This window comes from Serpula lacrymans, assembly GCF_000218685.1.
Source record: "Serpula lacrymans var. lacrymans S7.9 unplaced genomic scaffold SERLAscaffold_1, whole genome shotgun sequence".
Classification (NCBI taxonomy): Eukaryota; Fungi; Basidiomycota; class Agaricomycetes; order Boletales; family Serpulaceae; genus Serpula; species Serpula lacrymans.
In genome coordinates, this window is record NW_006763290.1 from 4726628 (window position 1) to 4744071 (window position 17444).

General features: G+C 47.6%; 6 protein-coding genes across 6 annotated transcripts; 2 read left to right on the plus strand and 4 right to left on the minus strand.

The window, feature by feature from the left end:
* Positions 1-554: 554 nt before the first annotated feature.
* SERLADRAFT_359061 (uncharacterized protein) lies at positions 555-3205 on the plus strand (the record flags this gene model as incomplete). Its single annotated transcript, XM_007312748.1, has 10 exons — positions 555-878; positions 1096-1207; positions 1277-1518; positions 1580-1726; positions 1780-1935; positions 1998-2274; positions 2327-2433; positions 2498-2620; positions 2677-2799; positions 2858-3205. The coding sequence occupies 10 exons, from the start codon at positions 555-557 to the stop codon at positions 2963-2965; spliced, it is 1719 nt and encodes a 572-aa protein (XP_007312810.1).
* Positions 3206-4083: 878 nt separating this feature from the next.
* SERLADRAFT_432589 (uncharacterized protein) lies at positions 4084-10663 on the plus strand (the record flags this gene model as incomplete). Its single annotated transcript, XM_007312749.1, has 19 exons — positions 4084-4741; positions 4798-5055; positions 5109-5648; positions 5716-6905; positions 7265-7367; positions 7431-7539; positions 7594-7657; positions 7719-7874; positions 7922-8061; positions 8122-8254; positions 8311-8439; positions 8502-8528; positions 8585-8622; positions 9090-9167; positions 9226-9376; positions 9424-9626; positions 9680-9724; positions 9772-10255; positions 10298-10663. The coding sequence occupies 19 exons, from the start codon at positions 4084-4086 to the stop codon at positions 10661-10663; spliced, it is 4872 nt and encodes a 1623-aa protein (XP_007312811.1).
* A 79-nt stretch (positions 10664-10742) lies between these two features.
* SERLADRAFT_455269 (uncharacterized protein) lies at positions 10743-12365 on the minus strand (the record flags this gene model as incomplete). The annotated part of the gene is made up of 1 exon (XM_007312750.1): positions 10743-12365. One exon carries the CDS (start codon positions 12234-12236, stop codon positions 10827-10829), a length of 1410 nt encoding a protein of 469 aa, XP_007312812.1.
* Positions 12366-12455: 90 nt separating this feature from the next.
* On the minus strand, positions 12456-15685 carry SERLADRAFT_455271 (uncharacterized protein; the record flags this gene model as incomplete). Its single annotated transcript, XM_007312751.1, has 7 exons — positions 12456-13242; positions 13276-13450; positions 13506-13838; positions 13907-14731; positions 14787-15039; positions 15088-15485; positions 15539-15685. The coding sequence occupies 5 exons, from the start codon at positions 15644-15646 to the stop codon at positions 13797-13799; spliced, it is 1626 nt and encodes a 541-aa protein (XP_007312813.1).
* Positions 15686-15793: 108 nt separating this feature from the next.
* On the minus strand, positions 15794-17129 carry SERLADRAFT_455276 (uncharacterized protein; the record flags this gene model as incomplete). The annotated part of the gene is made up of 3 exons (XM_007312752.1): positions 15794-16572; positions 16627-16781; positions 16834-17129. The coding sequence occupies 3 exons, from the start codon at positions 17039-17041 to the stop codon at positions 15994-15996; spliced, it is 942 nt and encodes a 313-aa protein (XP_007312814.1).
* A 39-nt stretch (positions 17130-17168) lies between these two features.
* SERLADRAFT_376249 (uncharacterized protein) lies at positions 17169-17383 on the minus strand (the record flags this gene model as incomplete). Its single annotated transcript, XM_007312753.1, has 1 exon — positions 17169-17383. A coding segment is annotated over one exon (215 nt), but the record flags the coding sequence as incomplete, so codon positions are not given.
* Positions 17384-17444: the final 61 nt, after the last annotated feature.

The window sequence follows — 17444 nt, forward strand, 5'->3', positions numbered from 1 at the left end:
GCCTGTTTCGCAGATATAATGTGGTGGGCAAGAGTAGTCCTGTTAACGTCGTTCGGTCCAACGAACGCCGGCTCTTTGCCCATACATGATACTTTCGGACTTTCCCGACATTCCTACTAACGTTTCTGTATTCAACGCCATGGTCGGAAAACAAAACGCGCCCGCCACTCGTTCCTCGACGCGAACCAAACCCACAAATCCTCCCCCCAGCCCTACAGGACCAAGAGTAACGCGAGCAAAAGCTGCTACTGGCACGAAAGCAACAGGTACCACAACCCAGCCTTCAAAGACAGTCCGCAAGCCCCTGGTAATAAATCGCGCAAACTCTCCCGATGCGAAACCCAAGAAAGCTGCAGCATCAGTGCCCAAGGCTGGCAAAGGAAAATCTGCCATTGATGCAGATCGAGAACCTATAATGGTACTGTGTTCTGCCATATCGTACCTCTCACCGTCTGATCGATGTCCGTCAGGCCTTTCTTCGAATTCGCCCGCAACTTGGTGAAGAGGCGACTTCAACGCCTTATCTTGAACCTCTGTCAGATACTTCCGTTCGCATGACAGAGCCAAATGCAGACGCCCAATACAACCAGTCGCGACCCCGCTTTCCTTTCTCGACCGTCGTTCCTTCCTCCATCTATAAATTTTCCCATGTTTTCCCTCCAGCTACCCACCAGTCTGAGTTTTTCGAAAAGACAACATTACCATTAGTCCGTGACCTACTTGACGGCCAAAATGGGCTTCTATTTACGTACGGAGTGACGAACTCTGGTAAAACATACACCGTTCAAGGAGGAAATGAACCAGGATCAGCAGGAATTTTACCACGAGCTTTAGATGCCATATTCAATAGCATCGAAGGATTGCACAACGACGGTCGTGTTTGTAATTTTCATATAATCCTGGTGTTATATGTTAACATACCCTGTGCAGTATCGCCCCGTGCGCCTGCATGGCGTCGAATTAGCGAACTCATCTGAGTCTTCGCTTCCCCTCGACATTAACATATCGTCCGAAGAACCTATGCTAGCCGAAGTCCTCGCTGAACATCTCCAGAATGCTGTGTCTGACGATGATGTCGATCCTACAACCATCAAGTTGGATCGTAACTATGAATACTCGATCTGGTTATCCTATGCAGAAGTATACAATGAAAAGGTGTATGATCTTCTGGCTTCTGTAAACGATGGAGTACATGGAAACGCAGCCAGTCATTTCCCCAAGGCTGCAAACTTGACCACTCATTCTCCTGCCCATCCACTACTTTTGACTCGTAAAGCCCTTACAGTAAAGCCATCTCCACCCACCGACTCTTTGGACGATGCAACTTGGGGAAGCTCAGGGAAATATATCGCTGGCCTTCGACAATTCCGTACCACCAGTGCCTCGCAAGCAAAATCTTTGGTCAAACTTGGTCAACTCCACAGGCGCGTCTTCGGCACTCTTGCTAATAGCCAAAGTAGTAGAAGTCATGGGCTGGTCACACTCAGGGTCGTGAGGGGACATAGAGGAGAAAGGGATGTAAGTGAATATCTTCCCATCAAGATGTACCGACTTGGATTTAAAATACATGAGGACCTAGGATCCTACTTCTCTTCAAATATCTCGTCTGACTCTAGTGGATCTTGCCGGTTCCGAGCGCACAAAACACACTCAGACTACAGGTGACAGACTGAAGGAGGCGGGTAATATCAACAAATCTCTCATGGTTCTTGGGCAATGTATGGAGGTGCTTAGTTCTGCGATTTATTTGATGTCCAGAGGTTAAGCCATGTCATGCAGGTCATGAAAGCCAATCAGAAACGTGTAGCTCAAAGTCTGACCAACGCCGGTCGCACTGACACAAGAGACGTTAAGAAGGGCCTAGCCGTTGTTCCTTTTAGACATAGCAAGCTCACAGAAGTCTTAATGGACTACTTTACGGGAGATGGGAAAGTGGTAAGTAGCGCTTCAAACACTTGACAGAGTCGACTTTCACTGGGTGTACTTCATCACCGCAGGTCATGATCGTAAACGTAAATCCTTATGATACCGGCTTTGATGAAAACTCGCATGTTATGAAGTTTTCGGCGCTTACACGAGAAGTCTATACCACTATGAACAATGCCCCAATCCCTCGTATACCAGCTAGTCCTACTAAGCGATCTGCTGCGGTACCAGGTAATTCTGATAGATCCTGGGCTTCTGGTTTACCGAAAGCAACGACACGAAAAGTAACGATATCGAGCATTGGACCGGGTAGGAAGATAAGCGAAGCCCAACTAGAGGTGCTTGAAGGTACGCGGAGTGCACGAAGGCTATGAGCTTGCTTGCTAATATCTACTATCAGAGGACGAAGAGGCTGGTGAAGCGGATTATGACCCTAATGATGATGACGAGCCCATCAACCCATTGGTAGATGCCCTTTTCGACGAAGTCGAAGAACTACGCCTACGGGTATGTTGTATTATCATTCACTTTTCCGATTTCTCATGATTAATTACTCCCGCGGATAACTAAGTTATATGAGGCTGAGATGCGCTGCGCAATTATCGAAGCAGATACACGTGAAGAGGTCATGAAGGAAATGGACGAAAGGATGCGCGCAATGGAAAACATGTATACGAGACGGTTGATGACTGAGGTGATTCTTTTCACGAGTCTGGCTTCGATCTTCTCAGCTAAACTAGCGATTCATAGGTCGAGCAAAACGAAATGAAGATGGACGCAAAAATTGATATGTTGCAACGGTCTGGTCTACTGACAGGGGCGAGACCCTTTACTATGTCTAATAGTAGACTGTCGGATCCTGATGAGAGTGAGGTAGGAATATTCGAATTCAGTAAAGATTTCCTTGTTGAAAATCAAACTATACTTTCAGGAAGATGAAGGTGGAGAATTAATTGATATTGATATCAGTGACGATGAACGTGCTGATGCTGATGATCCACCGTCACCTCTGGAAGGAAAAAAGTCCTCGAAGCACTAATACTGCTTCGTACAGGTCTGGGGGCGTCCCTTGCGCCATCCTACTTTTTTTCCGGGGTTCGACATGCAATGTTGCTTTGAGAGAGAAATTTGAGGGTGGATAGAATCCGAGGAGCCAAAAGCCCATATCATAATCAATGATGCGAGTCATTGCTGGCTTGCGAGAAAATAGTGAATTAAGGAAATGTATACATGTAACATGTATTAGTAGTCTGTAACTCCACTTTAGTCTTGACAAGTGCTGTTCTTTCAGAATCTTCATGAGCTTCACGACACGTAGCTTTCACCGCGATGGCATGTGAAACACTATATAACGTGAAGACAAACTGATTTACTGATCTGATTTGATTCCCGTGCCCAGTTATTATTACCCACATGATCGCCAAGTTAAGATAGGATAGACTCTGCTCCTTTGGTGCTGCACGCAACACAACGAGAATGGTCTATTGATGAGTCACAACATCGCCGTCTGACGTTGGAGAAGACGGCCTAGCATTTTGTTGGTGTCAGATATTGATCCAATCCCACCTGCACGTGTATAGGAGTCAAGCGACCATATACTTCATGGTAGAAACGAGGTCGGCGGAATAAACTAAATGATCACCAGCCTAGGGTAAGACACGTCGCATTGCTTCGATACCGGACCTTGGGCGACGATATATCCCTCAATAGAATGGAAAATGCGCTTGTATGGAATAAGACCAGACTCGTCTAAAACGAACACAATACGTTAACATTTACGAAGGAAATGATCCAACCTAGTAGTGCACCAGTACGATAGTGCCTCGACGATATTGAACATGATGGTGTCCTGCGTGTTTTAAAAGGTGGAGCCAATGGAATCATGCAGCAATTGCGCATATTTGACTGGGCAGATATGAGACATGTAACCGTCAAACCGCCAAAGTGCACGTTGCTCTGTGGTATGGTGCCGCAAGCCTAGCGTTTAGCGTTCCGTGTATGTTTGTGGCTGTTGGTACTACGGGAATACTCCAGAGCCTTACCCCGTCATAGTCCAACGCCATTTGAAAGCACAACAATCCTTTACTGCGGCTGTCTGGTCTTTCCGCTGCGACCATCACCGTCAGCGATTCTGCGGCCTCACTCTTATACCACAATATGCATCTTCTGGGCTGCATCCCTCTTTCCGTCCTCTCCCTGGTCTCGTTGGTGGCTTCCTCCCAGGTGCAATGGGCTCGACCACCAACAGTTCAGTCCTCGACTTTGGTCGACATCCTCAACGCAGACGAAGACTATACTTTACTCCTTTCTTTACTGCAACGCACAAGACTCATCCCGACCTTAAACAAACTGAATGGCAGCACTTTCTTTGCACCAACTAATGATGCTGTCGAACATCACTCCCTCACTAACGGCCTTTGGCGTGATGCTCTCACGGAGAACGGCTTCTCTTTATTTGCCGACAATGTGCAGGAGAGGCTACGGCAGCAGCTTTTCTATCACCTACTCAATTACACTCTGCCGACTTTGCCTACCGACTCAACCCCACATGTTCTCGAAACACTTCATTTTCCTAAACCTTACGTCGAGCCTCCAACGAATGAACCCCCACCATCTCCACCATGGATGCCATTACCTCAAAGCACCCTAGGTAACAAACCACAGCGTCTCAGAATTACTTCAAGGGATGAAGAATCTTGGGTTGGCGTTAATGCATTTGGGGAGGGAGGCGTGAAGATAGTAAAGGAGAAGGCGGCAGCTGACAATGGAGTTGTGTACGGTGTTTCTGAGGTACTCGAGTTACCCCTTGACCTAGGTCTGTGACCTTTTCGCCACTTTATTGCGCAGAATGCGGTGCTCATATGACATCAGAACAAGTTGTTTTGCAGCAGCCATCGCTGTCTTACTTCCGCAAGGTCGTCACTCCAAGCATTCAAAAGCTACTCAACACGACTCCTGAGTTAACTTTGTTCATGCCTGTCGACTCCGCATGGCAGATGCTTGACCCTCTAGAGCGCCTTTATCTCGAAAGCGAATTTGCCACGGATGACCTGAACAGGATTGTCAATATGCACGCTGTGGTGGAGCGGCGTGTCAAGTGGTCTGATTCGTTTAAACCCGCTGTTAACTGTACGTATCTTCACGTTTGGATGTTCCATACACCGCCGACTAACGCCGTTCAGTTACCTCTGTGGAGGGAACGAAGCTAGAAATAATAGTATCGGATGATAAGATAAAGGTCTCCGATGCCGAACTTGTAGAACCTGACATCTACGCCAGCAATGGCGTCTTGCATTTGGTATCCTCGCTGCTTATCCCCCCAGGCGCTTTGCAATTAACACCTGAGAAGTATCTTCTTGCTTTGAATTGCACCTCCTTCATTTCTCTTATACACTCGGTTAACCTCACCCACCTGATCAATGACACTGAAACTGAATATACGATTTTGGCACCGAAAGATGATGTCTTATCGTTGTTTGAGGACGATGGCTTACCGAAAAAGGGTACCGAAGAGCTGAAGAAGTTATTACAATACCATTTCATCCCGGGGAAATGGCTTCCGAAGAAGCTGAAGAATGGCATGCTACTTGAAACCGTTCTTCAAGACGTCGGACTGGATGGCGGAAGACAGGTGCTGGACGTCGAGGTGGACGATGACGGAAAACAGGCCTCTGTCCAGAGAAACGTCAGATTTGGTGGAGCTGGCAGTATCGGTGATCATCGTATGTATCCCACGTTTTACGTTTCATTTTGCCTTAGCCTGAGTACGTTTATGCACATAACTTCTAGTTGAAATCAACAACACAGTAATTTATTTCGTGTCGCGCCCCCTCGAAGCGCCATCTGACCCGCTGGCTATGGCTTTACCTTCCCTGGAGCTTTCTTCATTCCTTGCTGCTATATTTTCCACTTCTCTTGCAGAGATGCTAAAGACAACTCCTCGGACTACTGTCCTCCTTCCTCCTAATTCTGCTTTCAAACGGCTGGGTTCACTCGTTAGTGATCACTTACTGGCGGCATCTTCCAAGTCTGATCTAGAGCACGTGATCATGCACCATATTATTGATGGTGTCGAGTACTCCCAAAATTTGGTGGAAGGTTCGCAACGTACTTTTGCCACCCTCGAAGGTTCCGATCTACAACTTGAACGGCCTGGAAATGGAACAGTTATTCTCAGCGCCAGTGGAGGTTGGCCCAGCATGAAGAGTGAACTATTCCCAAAGAACATGCTAACGAACACAGGCGTCATCCACCAAGTCTCTGACCTCATGATACCTCGATCGGTGGAGTTGAACGTAGGGAAGTTGATGAAGGCGGCTAAGGCGACGACGATGGTCAGTATGGTGGTGAAAGCTGGGTTCGATTGGATCTTGAATGGTACTGCCCCTCCGGAAGGATCGCAGTGGGAGCAGGAAGGCCTCAGTGGCGTGAGCTGGACATTACTATGCCCCACTGATGACGCTTTCAAGCAGTACAACTTGACAAGCCTATTCGAAAACGTTGACCACCTTCGAGAAATAGTAAGCCAGCACCTTGTGCCCACCCCCCCGTCATCCTCTGGCGGCTCAGAGCCATTTGACATGTACAACGTCATCAACAACAACCGACCATTACCATTTGATGAACTAGGTACATATACGACGCTATTATCACCGTCGTCGATCTACGGAGATATCGTCTTCAAAGAATTGGAGGATAAGACGGCGACAGGTTACATGGTAGGCATCAAGGGTGCACGAGGTACTAATGGAAAGGCAGATTGGGCGCGCGTTCTTTCATGGGGCCGAGCTACCACAGGAGGAGGAACTGGAGGCGTAATTCAAATCGATCGTCTGCTGGATCCTTACCATCCTTTATGGTGGATTGCTTATGGGGGACCGACTGTCGTGGGTGTGATGGGTATCGGTCTGATTTGCTTGTTTTTCTATGTGGTTCGCATAGTGTGGAACAGAGACACCACGGAAGCGACATATGAACCGGTCGGTGGGTTCGGACGAGATGATGATTCATGAAGGATGTATAGACTGTACACATTTTATGTTTGTAGGTTACTTGATAGACTATGTTCTTTACACGTATTTAATAATCTGATAAGATTACTGTGAATATTTATTCGAGGAGTTTGATCGGATAGACCGGCTGGTGGGTTGCATTTATCATGCGCAAGTCCGCACCTCCGCACCCGCACCAGCAGCCAATGCCGTGATCGCGACAACATAGGCGGAACACCGCACTACACGTCCCAGTCTTCATCTGCTACCAAATCCTCTTTATTCAAGGCCACCATGGCACGTATTTCTACATCCATGCATAATCTTAAACTGATGTATTGGTTCAGAGCAGTGAAGCACCGGCAGTGGAGGAAGCGAAGAATTCTGCACTTGAAAATGCAAAGTCTTTTATCGCCGGTGGTTTTGGTGGAGCCTCTGCTGTGCTCGTTGGTGAGTTTCCAATCACTATAGCCTCGAGATAGAAACAGAAACAGAGTCTGACGGCGCTACCAGGTCATCCGTTTGATCTCACCAAAACACGCCTACAAACCGCCGCGCCTGGTGCCTACACTGGTGCTCTCGATGTAGTGCGGAAAACATTGGCTAGAGATGGTGTCACTGGGTAAGCATCACTGTACGATCGATCTTGGCATCGTATCTTCACGGATTCCTGCAGCCTTTATCGCGGTATGGTCCCCCCACTCCTCGGTGTAACACCGATTTTCGCGGTATCCTTCTGGGTAAGGCATAATGCGTATACGGATTTCACTGATCTGCTATACTCATAAACCCGTTTTTCAGGCTTACGATGCATCAAAACGACTTATATTCTCATTCACACCCAATCGTACTAGCGAGAGCTTATCCACCGCAGAGCTCGCGACTGCTGGTTTCCTATCGGCTATTCCGGCGACCTTGGTGACTGCCCCTGTGGAACGTGCAAAAGTATTGCTACAGGTATGATGGTCCAAAAAAAAAAAAGCTACGAGTCTCATTTGCAGTAGGTGCAAGGCCAAGGGGGCTCAGAGCAGAAATATAAGGGCGTTTTCGATGTCATGAAGCATTTATACAGAGAAGGTGGTATTCGTAGTATTTTCAGAGGGACTGGAGCGACATTGGCCAGAGATGGCCCAGGGAGTGCTGCGTACGTCTTCGAAGTTCTTCTATGAGGATTGACGATAGACTAATGGTTGTCCGACATAAGTTACTTTGCTACATATGAAGTGACCAAGAATATGCTGACGACGAAAGGGTCATCTGAGCTGAACTTGGGTGCAGTTATTATGGCAGGTGGTACCGCTGGTGTTGCAATGTGGGCAATCGCTATACCCCCAGACGTAAGACTTCTCTCATACAGTGAGACATCAAAAATGTTAACTTTTACTCTATAAAGGTATTGAAATCAAGACTGCAGTCTGCGCCTACTGGCACGTATTCTGGTTTCTTGGACTGTGCAAGAAAGACCATTGCTCAGGATGGCGTGGCTGCACTTTGGAAAGGTTTTGGGCCAGCAATGACACGGGTGATCATCTATCTTCTATGGCAATGGCCTTGTGGCAAATGCTCATGTGGGACACTTAACAGGCTTTCCCCGCAAATGCTGCTACATTCGTGAGTCCATACGTTTCATTTGGTCGATCATCTTTCTCTGATATTGCTACCCGTAGCTTGGGGTGGAGGCGTCTCGGAAATTCATGGATTCAATGTTCTAATGCGTGGATTATTAGTAGAGATAGACTACATGCATATCCGGTTCTAGACATTAGGAATTTCGGGCAATTCAAGCATTTCTATAAAGTTAGTGCAAGTGATTCGGATGCAGTTCAACTTCGAATGGTATATGGTGGGTCTTTTATCATTGTCAGGCTGGGTAACCTTCAGTCGACTCTTACTCTCGTGTGGACTCGAGGGTAGTATCCGTAGAATTTTGGTTCCGCGGCACTGGCTGTGCTATGTGTTCAAAGGCTGTGTTGTTACGGCAGGATGTTCGAATTCATTTAGCAAATCTGGGAGGGAACTTGAAAAGGTCAGGAAGCCCCCTTTGTCCCATTCAGTCTTACGACCACTCACGTTCTCTTTGCCTTTCTTACGACCCTTCAAAACCAAAACCATTCTCTTGTATCTGGTGAGCGTGTAAATGATTGTTGCTTGGCTCACTTCTCTAATATCTAGCTTCAGCATGTCATCTAAACCAAAAGCTAGCAAACCCAGGGCCGTCCCGGTTTACACCCGCTCTGTCTCAGCATCTGAGTGAGTTTCCTCAGGTTTCCCTCGTCGTTCGCGTCATGTCAAAGTACATTTAATGTAGAATTTCTCGAAACCTGGGTCATTTTGAGACTTGGTCCACATATCAAGGCTGTGAACAAGTTTCTTCCACTGATATACCAGAAGAATTCTCAGAAGAATTGAACTGCATCTTTGATGTGGCACCCAGATTACCTTTAAGCTGGTTAAAAGAGGTAAGACTCTCAAATGAAAAGTTGACTTTCTCACTTTTATCTCCTAGTCATTCAAATGTACACCCGATTTCTCTGCCTTTATACGTTCAGCCTCCAAAGAATGCCCTACCATGTTCTCTGATAACATTGAGACCTGTGAAAGTGCCGAGCTTTTTGAAGACGTCACTATGGTCTTCTCCGTCTGGAAACGTCTTTGCAGGATGCTGCGTTCAGAAGAAAGATGGTCTGAAGCAGACTTTGAAGCGAATGTGTCAGTCTGCGTGGCCGACATAACCATATTTTTCTGATTCCACATTCCTACAGCTACAATACACTCCGCAGTCCCGCGGTGAGAGATAGTACATATCGGTCAGTAGAGCCGAGCCTCTGATGTTCTCATGCTGACTCATGCTTAGCGTTCAATGTACACTCTCTTTACCACAACCAATCATCCCCCTCCAAGCTGACACAGACGTGTCTGTGCCTCGAATTTTAAATACGAAGACCGCAGTACCAGACTGTGCCATCTTCGTTCCCGTCTCCACCACCCGCTCACTCTCGCATTCAGCCAAGTCGCCTTACAAGGTCCTGAAGAGCCATCCGCTCGTAGCCAAGGCAGGAGGTGCCACAAAAGGCTCGTCGTTCAGCTATCAGAGTACGCCGTGTGCTCAGCTTCCTGATTTTCCTCGCTTCGAGTTCATCAGCAGCGTATGGGAAGATAAGAAGCCCATACACACGCTCCTAGATGATGCATACAGACAGAATAGGATGGCAACTGCGAGTGTCGTCCGTCACCTTCATTCATTAAATATACAAGCACCAATTATAGGACTTGTCTGGGCCAATGGGACGGTGAGAGCGCACGTTGATTGGTGTAAGGAGGAAACCGAGGGGCGCCCTGTGAGTTTACAGTTGTCACGCGACACTGTTTGCTAATTCTAGCGTGAGGTCATCTATTCTGCACCATACTCAGGGGCAAAGAATACCAATCGGAATGAAACATTCCATGAGTGGGTACTAAACAGGCCTAGTGACATCCTGCGGGTGTACATCATGATCCGTAACATTGACATGTGGACGGTTGGACGTTTCCATGAGCGTATTGTCAAAGGCTGTCACCAGCTGGTAAAAGACGTAACAGTCAATGGGCAGAAGTACAGTCCCTGGAAACGAGTCGGAAGCTTAGTGCCGGCTTTAACAATAAAAGTAGCGAAAGAAAACATATCTACGACAACGACGACCACGCTCTCGTCAAGCCCTCCCCGCAAAGTGAAATCAAAGCGCAGAAAGCGACGATCAAGTCATTAAAGTCTTTGGAGTGAGTTACTTACTGAATTTCCACGACGATAGATCGTGGTGATAAAAGACTTGCAGTTCACATATTATATGATTCCTCTGCAGTCCGTTCCGTTTAGTATCATAAGCTGTAGGCTACAGTATTGTTTTACATTTTGTTGCACATATATTTTATCTACCTCCAAGCTGATGGGATTTTGGGGATCACGTTGGCCCACGATGACAGCCTGCCCATCTCCCAGTCCTCTATATATGAAAGCCCCGCATTGGCACGTCGCCCTTCTTCCGTGTTTAGACGTTTCTCTGCGTCACACCAAAAGAGTACCCAAGATCCTGATCGCATGTGACCAGTGCTTCGTTCAAAGTACCACTTGTTCACAGGGTTGTCAGCCCTGCTTCGCCACACAAGATCCCGGCCTTCTCCTTTGCCCTGCTTGCCCCCGTTAGGATTGAGAGATGCAGGGTCACCAAGGCCATAAGATTCGTCGTGTAAAGCCACCCAGAGGAAGTCTACTGTGCCGTCACCCTGATGACTTGGCAAGACAGCAAATTTGTCCAGGTATGAGATAGGGGGAGTAGACGAGTTGGGACAAGATTCATTGGTGACAATGGCTGCTCCAACGTAATCGCCAGCGATAACGACAAAGTCTAGCGTTTTTTCCAAGCGCTTGTAAAAAGAATCTTTGTCCAACTTTCGGTTGAAAGACTGTTCTAGAAGGTAGTTCATCTTGCCTTGGTCTATGTCGGCGACATTTTGAACGACAGAGATGGGTAAACCTCGCCTCAGCAACGTGGGTGTATGTTGTGAAAGTTTCCGATTGCCTTGCAACAGGGCATGAGGCAGACTGGAACTGACAGCTGGCTTATTGGTGATCAAGTTGGCGATAAGAGAACTAGGAGATCTGTGTGATACCATCACAGCAGAAGAAGTAGGTGGCATGTAAGCTAGACACGTGCGTGCCAAAGAGAGATTCGAAAGGGCGGTGGGATTGCTGTCTTGCCATGATGGATGGAAGGTATGGTGGATATGGTCAAATTCAGAATCAAGGTTGATAAGGAGATGGGGATAGCCAGAACGAGCGTAGGATGGCACACCGCCTTCACGATTTATTATTAGGAGGCGCAGAGGGGTGAGATCGACGTCGTCCGAATAATCGGGATGTGGCTCTGTCCGACGTCCATCAAGGGATGCAGCTTCGACCATGCCACGAGCTAGCGCTCCGACAATATCGTTTGCGTCAACGCGAACGGACCGGCAACCTGAATCCAAAGCAAACGGAGGCAGTACGGGTATTTCCCCTGCACGAAGAGCAGACCTAATAGGAACCAAGTCAAGAGGAAGCACGTGAGCTTCGGGAGGAGTGAAGTCAAGATTGCCCTGTGTCTCATCCTCTCCAGGTTTGGGTCCCAGACGGACCATGCTACCAAGCACGGGACGAGCCTTGACATTTTGCTTTTCCAGGGCGGTAACCACACGCATTGTCTCTTCAATCATCTCGGACCGTTCGCCTTCTTCACCTCTCGGTAGTTTATCGTTTTCGACCACGATGACGCTGACCAGTCCGAGCTTTTCGAGATATGCCATGCCACGTGCGATGCTATCAAGCTGTGTATCCGTAAAAGGTCCCTGTATCTTGACAAGGGCTGTGCGACGGTAGACGGGATTGAGGATGGAACTTATGATGGGTATGGATTTGGACTGTTCGATGTATTTTTCTGGAACGGCGGCTACAGCTGGCGCCTGCTGTGGGAGCGGCGGTGTCGGAAGGTGAATAAACTCTGGAGGGATTATAGGTGTGCGCTCGATGGCCTGCGGCCAGACGCCGAAGGATGCAAGATATGATTTTGTGTCACGGAGGGAGGGGTTGGCTCGAAGGATGGAGAGGATAAAGTCCTGAAGAGAAACGAGGTCAGACAAAGAAGCTGTATACGTTAGCGAAGTCCTTACATTGCCTGATGGCTCCAGCTCATCTGACTCGACGACGACGGGGGCACGATTTCGCAGGCTTCGGATTGTCTGTATAGAAGTTCAGTCAGGTGTACAGGGTGGAAAGGGGATATTGTGCACGAACGGCATAGAAAGCTTTAAAGGTATGTGACCGCTGGGTCCTTACGGCTGCAGCAACGATTCTGTGTGGACCTGGTAGAGAGGAGGGATATATCATGGCGGTGGGATGTGGGGCTGGTCTGAAATTTTTGAAGATGGCGTTTTGAAGGTTATTATATATGAGTCATGAGTGGTCAGTTCCTAGTAGGACATAGCATTTACTGCGAATGTCCTGTATGCAGAAAAATGAATCAGATACGAACTTTGCCAGGTTTTTTTACCATATGGGTGAAGAAATAGCTGTCTTAGCCGCAGTGCGGCCAATCTGCCAGTTGCTGTAGAGCGGCTACGGCCAGTGCGTACTGACAAAGATCGCAGTGGCACTACAAGCGAAACAGCAAACTTAGACAGACAAGCTAACAAACAAAAAGGAAACGCAGAAAACGCGCAAAACAATTCTGGAAACGTTCCAGCCTATTGGGACCCTCACGTTTGCAGCATCATCCAGTAGAGAAATCCCCGCATGTAAGCACGGCCTTTCATTCCATCGGCCAATCACTTTATCCCCTCATCATCGTGCCCGATCCAGCACTCCCCTTTCTCCTCATTTCCTTACAGCTACCTACCTGAGTGCACTGGCGTGGACACACTAGTCATACTGTACCAGCCCACAACACAAGTGTGTGTACTTATACACTAAGCTAATACTCCAAGCAGTGTTGAAACCGAGGAGAGGAACTGCGTCTATATTGCTACAAGATACGATACGTGCATCACATCAAACCATGAACAGGCCCAGGTTCTTACCTACTCGCGTTCTTCTCGGCGCTACTCCCATACAATAACGTCCGTGAATAGCCTTTTCCAACCAGAACGTAACAACGATATACCTAGACTTTGTGGCGTCAGAGAGCGCCTTCCGATGAGGTGTAGCTGTGGTAGTTATCTGCATCGCATCGCCAAATCCAGAGAACGCCATCGTAGATAAGTCTGGCACGGACATAACACGGTGAAACCTTGCAAAGCATCCGGACATAGGCAGCCGTGGTAGATGAAATGAAAGCCAACCAACCTGCTCCATCCCTCGTGCGCCCGTCCTCAAAATGAAAGAACATGAAATTTGCGGTCGTCAGGATCGTCCTAGACGAGACAGATTTAAATTGTAAATCAAATAGCAATTATAGCGCAATAGAACTTGATCAACGCACGGCCACCAAAATCAAACCATCTTCACTACACATGACCGCGTTTGTCCTCCTTCCTGGGATTACATCTTCAGGTAGAGAGCGTTTGATAATTCGGTATGGCAGTGATGTGCGGACCTCTCTGGTAGCGAAGAGTCCGCCGCTAACAATACTGGGAGCGGTGATCCACTCCTCGTCCTCACCCGGTGTTCCGCCGGTCGACTCTGCCCTGCTTAAAACCAAGTGGTTGAAGTCATACAAATCGACGATGTATTCCTTATCTGGTCCGGTCATCGTGGATATACCGCGGGCGCGGAGTGAAACGAATTTCATGCCAAAAACGTAACACACCCAGACGTTAGACGTTCGGGGAGAGGTCATCAAACGTGTTCCCTCGGGCCCCCACTCTTCCCATTCGAACTGGCGTAGATCTTCTCCATCATCCAATGTACGCAAACAAGATAACAACGTGTCTGTAGGAACGAACGAGTCAAACGAGGATATATTGCCCTCGTCATCTGACAGGACCAAACTGATCACGTAGAGCCTGTGTTGTCTAGCTGTCCAAAAGGGTAGTTGACAGCCAGGTGGTGAGGTCCAATCAGGAGAAGGATCGGATCGAATTGAAAATACGAGAGGAACAAGGGAAGGGCTGAGTCGGGGATACTGGAATGAGCACACAAAGTTTATGTCGTGGAAATTTGCACGTGCTTCAGTTCCATCTTCAATATCCAGCACGATTAAAGTTGGCTGCGCGATAGTGGTGATTGGATCACAGTTCATACCCACCAGTAGATATCGACTGCTAAGAAAAGCAAAGCTAGCCATATCATCGTCGCAGTGAATATTCTGTGAGAAAAGATGAATTAGTCCTAAGATAATTAGTGCTGAGACCTATCATTACCATGACTTTACAACCAGTTTTCCAGTTCCAGAGTACCAATTCAGTCGAACCACTATTGATGAATAGCTCATTGCTGGTGAACATGACCGCAACAATATCGGCACATATTTGTATAATGAATGTCAGTCTATTGTTTACGAGGCTTGTGTTGTGTACAAGGACGGGTGGATTAGATGCGAGAGGATGGCGGCCACCGGTTGTCATTGACCGAAGTTGGACCGCAATGTGCAAGAAAGAGTCACCGGGAGATGGCCTAAAAGAGGTTAGTGAAAATCAACTAAACTGGTGACACTGGACTCACACAACCACAGGATTTACAACGGCTACCAAAAGATCTTGCGCCGGGTCAATGGTAAAATCGCGTATTTGGAACTCGACGATGCTGATTTCCCACTCCTTTTCTTCGATACCGCGAAGCGCAGAAGGAAGCTGCCTGAAGAAGATAGTATTATGGGTGTCCTTGGCCTGAGCGAATACACCGCCGTACAACTCCCAGACATGACCACCTAAAATTTGAAGAGACTTGTGACTAGTCCACTCCAGTTTGTTCCAAGCTGCTTGATGCCTCTTCAAAAGATCGAGTCGTACGGCTGTACTTAATCCGCTCTGAGAGCCTTCTTCCATGTTAGCGGCTGCTAGCTCTATTTTGTGCTGCAAATTGACATCTTCATCTATGATTTTACGGAAGAGACGAGAGAGCTGAATAGATCAGATGAGAGGATGAACACTAAAGACTCCCGCTGGAAACGCACCGTTCTGCATGGAACCAAGGCACGAAAATCGAGGTGATCCAGTGTCTTAAGGATTAGCTCTGACGGTAAGGAAAGCAAAGGGAAAGAGGTGTCTTGGGATGAATGCATTGTGGGGGCAAGGTTGAGAGAGATAAGGCCGTCGAACACAAAAGGGGAGTCGGGTGGTTGTCCGAGATCCGCTTTGCCCCAATGTTGACGTAATATATTTACTACAAGTTCAGTCTACGAATAACTTGCACTTTTATTGTTGGGATGTTGAGGGAAATTGCTGCCAGGGGGATGCTCTGGCCATACGCTAGCAATGATTCAAGTGATGCTATGCTCAAACTCTTATTATGTTTGCATATCATAGCTTTTATCCTGACTTGTTTAGAAAAATACGGTACAGATTACAAAAACCTAGAATATGGGAATCCCCCTACCATCTTCAAGCTATCTAGATGCGCGAGATAGACCTAACACCTCCTCTTTTGCTGCCTTGTTTGTGATGTTTGAACCTCTGAGTTTGACCTTTTGCGTGGAAGAAATCTATGTAAAGGGCAAAGGATAACATTGCTCGCGTCTCCGTGTACATATTGCTTGTGTACATTTATCAGATTCTTCGCAGTCTCCCTATGAATGCCTTCCAGGATACCTTCAAGTTTGATGATCGGATATGATTCCTCTGCGCTCCGATAGGCGTTTCGCAGGTGACCCGCAAATTCACCAAGAAATTTACTAACGGGCTCACATGTCTTCGTGATCGCCTTGCAACGACTCAATTTGAAATAGGTGAAGAAATGTTGACGCGAAGTTCGGCCAAGAACACCGGGGAAGATTGCTTGAAGTGTGTTCCACTGGTTAACCAAATCAACAGTGGGATGGTTCTGGTCAGTATAATAAAAGAGGACCCATGTCGAGGTCCACCACACAGATTCAATATCATGCAACCCATTCATCCGAAAAGGAGGGCATTCACCCTCACCCTCGTCATTGTCTGGTTCAAACAGGTATATCTTAGAATCTACTTCCACCGCCATGAAATGGGGAGTGCCCTGCCAATGGGCCATCAGTGGGTGATATCAATATTATCGCCGGATCAATCTCACCGTTTGCACCTCATGGAACTTATTAGAACGAATACATCTTGCATATTCAAAATCGGCGAGTTTGCCAGTGCCCTGGTTGCCATCGGTGACCCATAATATATTACCGACGCTGACATCACGATGTACCCAGCCAACTTTATGCATGTAATATAGGGCTGATTCTGGCGTGAGCGAGTGAATGCAAGAGAGAACAGAGGAGTAGCCTACCCTTAAGCGTGTCTTTTAAACAACAGATGATATTTGCTAGACTGGTCATATCCTTAAGGGCAACACCCACATCCTCAAAGACGGTGCGAGAGTGAATTCTGCGCGGGATGGGACTATCATCATTTAGCGCAGGGACACATAATACGCGCCAGACCCAATCTGGTACATGTCCTTCACTGGGTAAATCCCACTGTGAGCCGAGGGCCATACTGCTATCAACGGTCAACCACTCAAAAGTGCAGCTGGCCCCACCCTCCGTGGGGTCGAAGGTTGAATCGCAGATATCACCAATTAAAACATCTTCGTAGGCTAGAACTTTCAAGAAGTGTTTCTCCGCTTCTGCTGCTTCATGTCCAAACTGTTCCCGAATAGCCAGCAGAATCTGCTCTAATATGGCGCCCTCTGCGTCACGGTTGAAATCTCTCCACGAGTCTTTTAAAGCAACCTTCTTTCCAGTAATGTCATCGCGTGCCTCATATACGCGAGTTCCACGGCCAACCATATAGTCAGCGCTATAAGTCGTTATTGGCCGCGTCGTGGTAAACTTCATAAGCTGATCCTTGTGATGAAGAGAGAACGTGTAATAAATTTTATCCCGGATCGAAATGCGC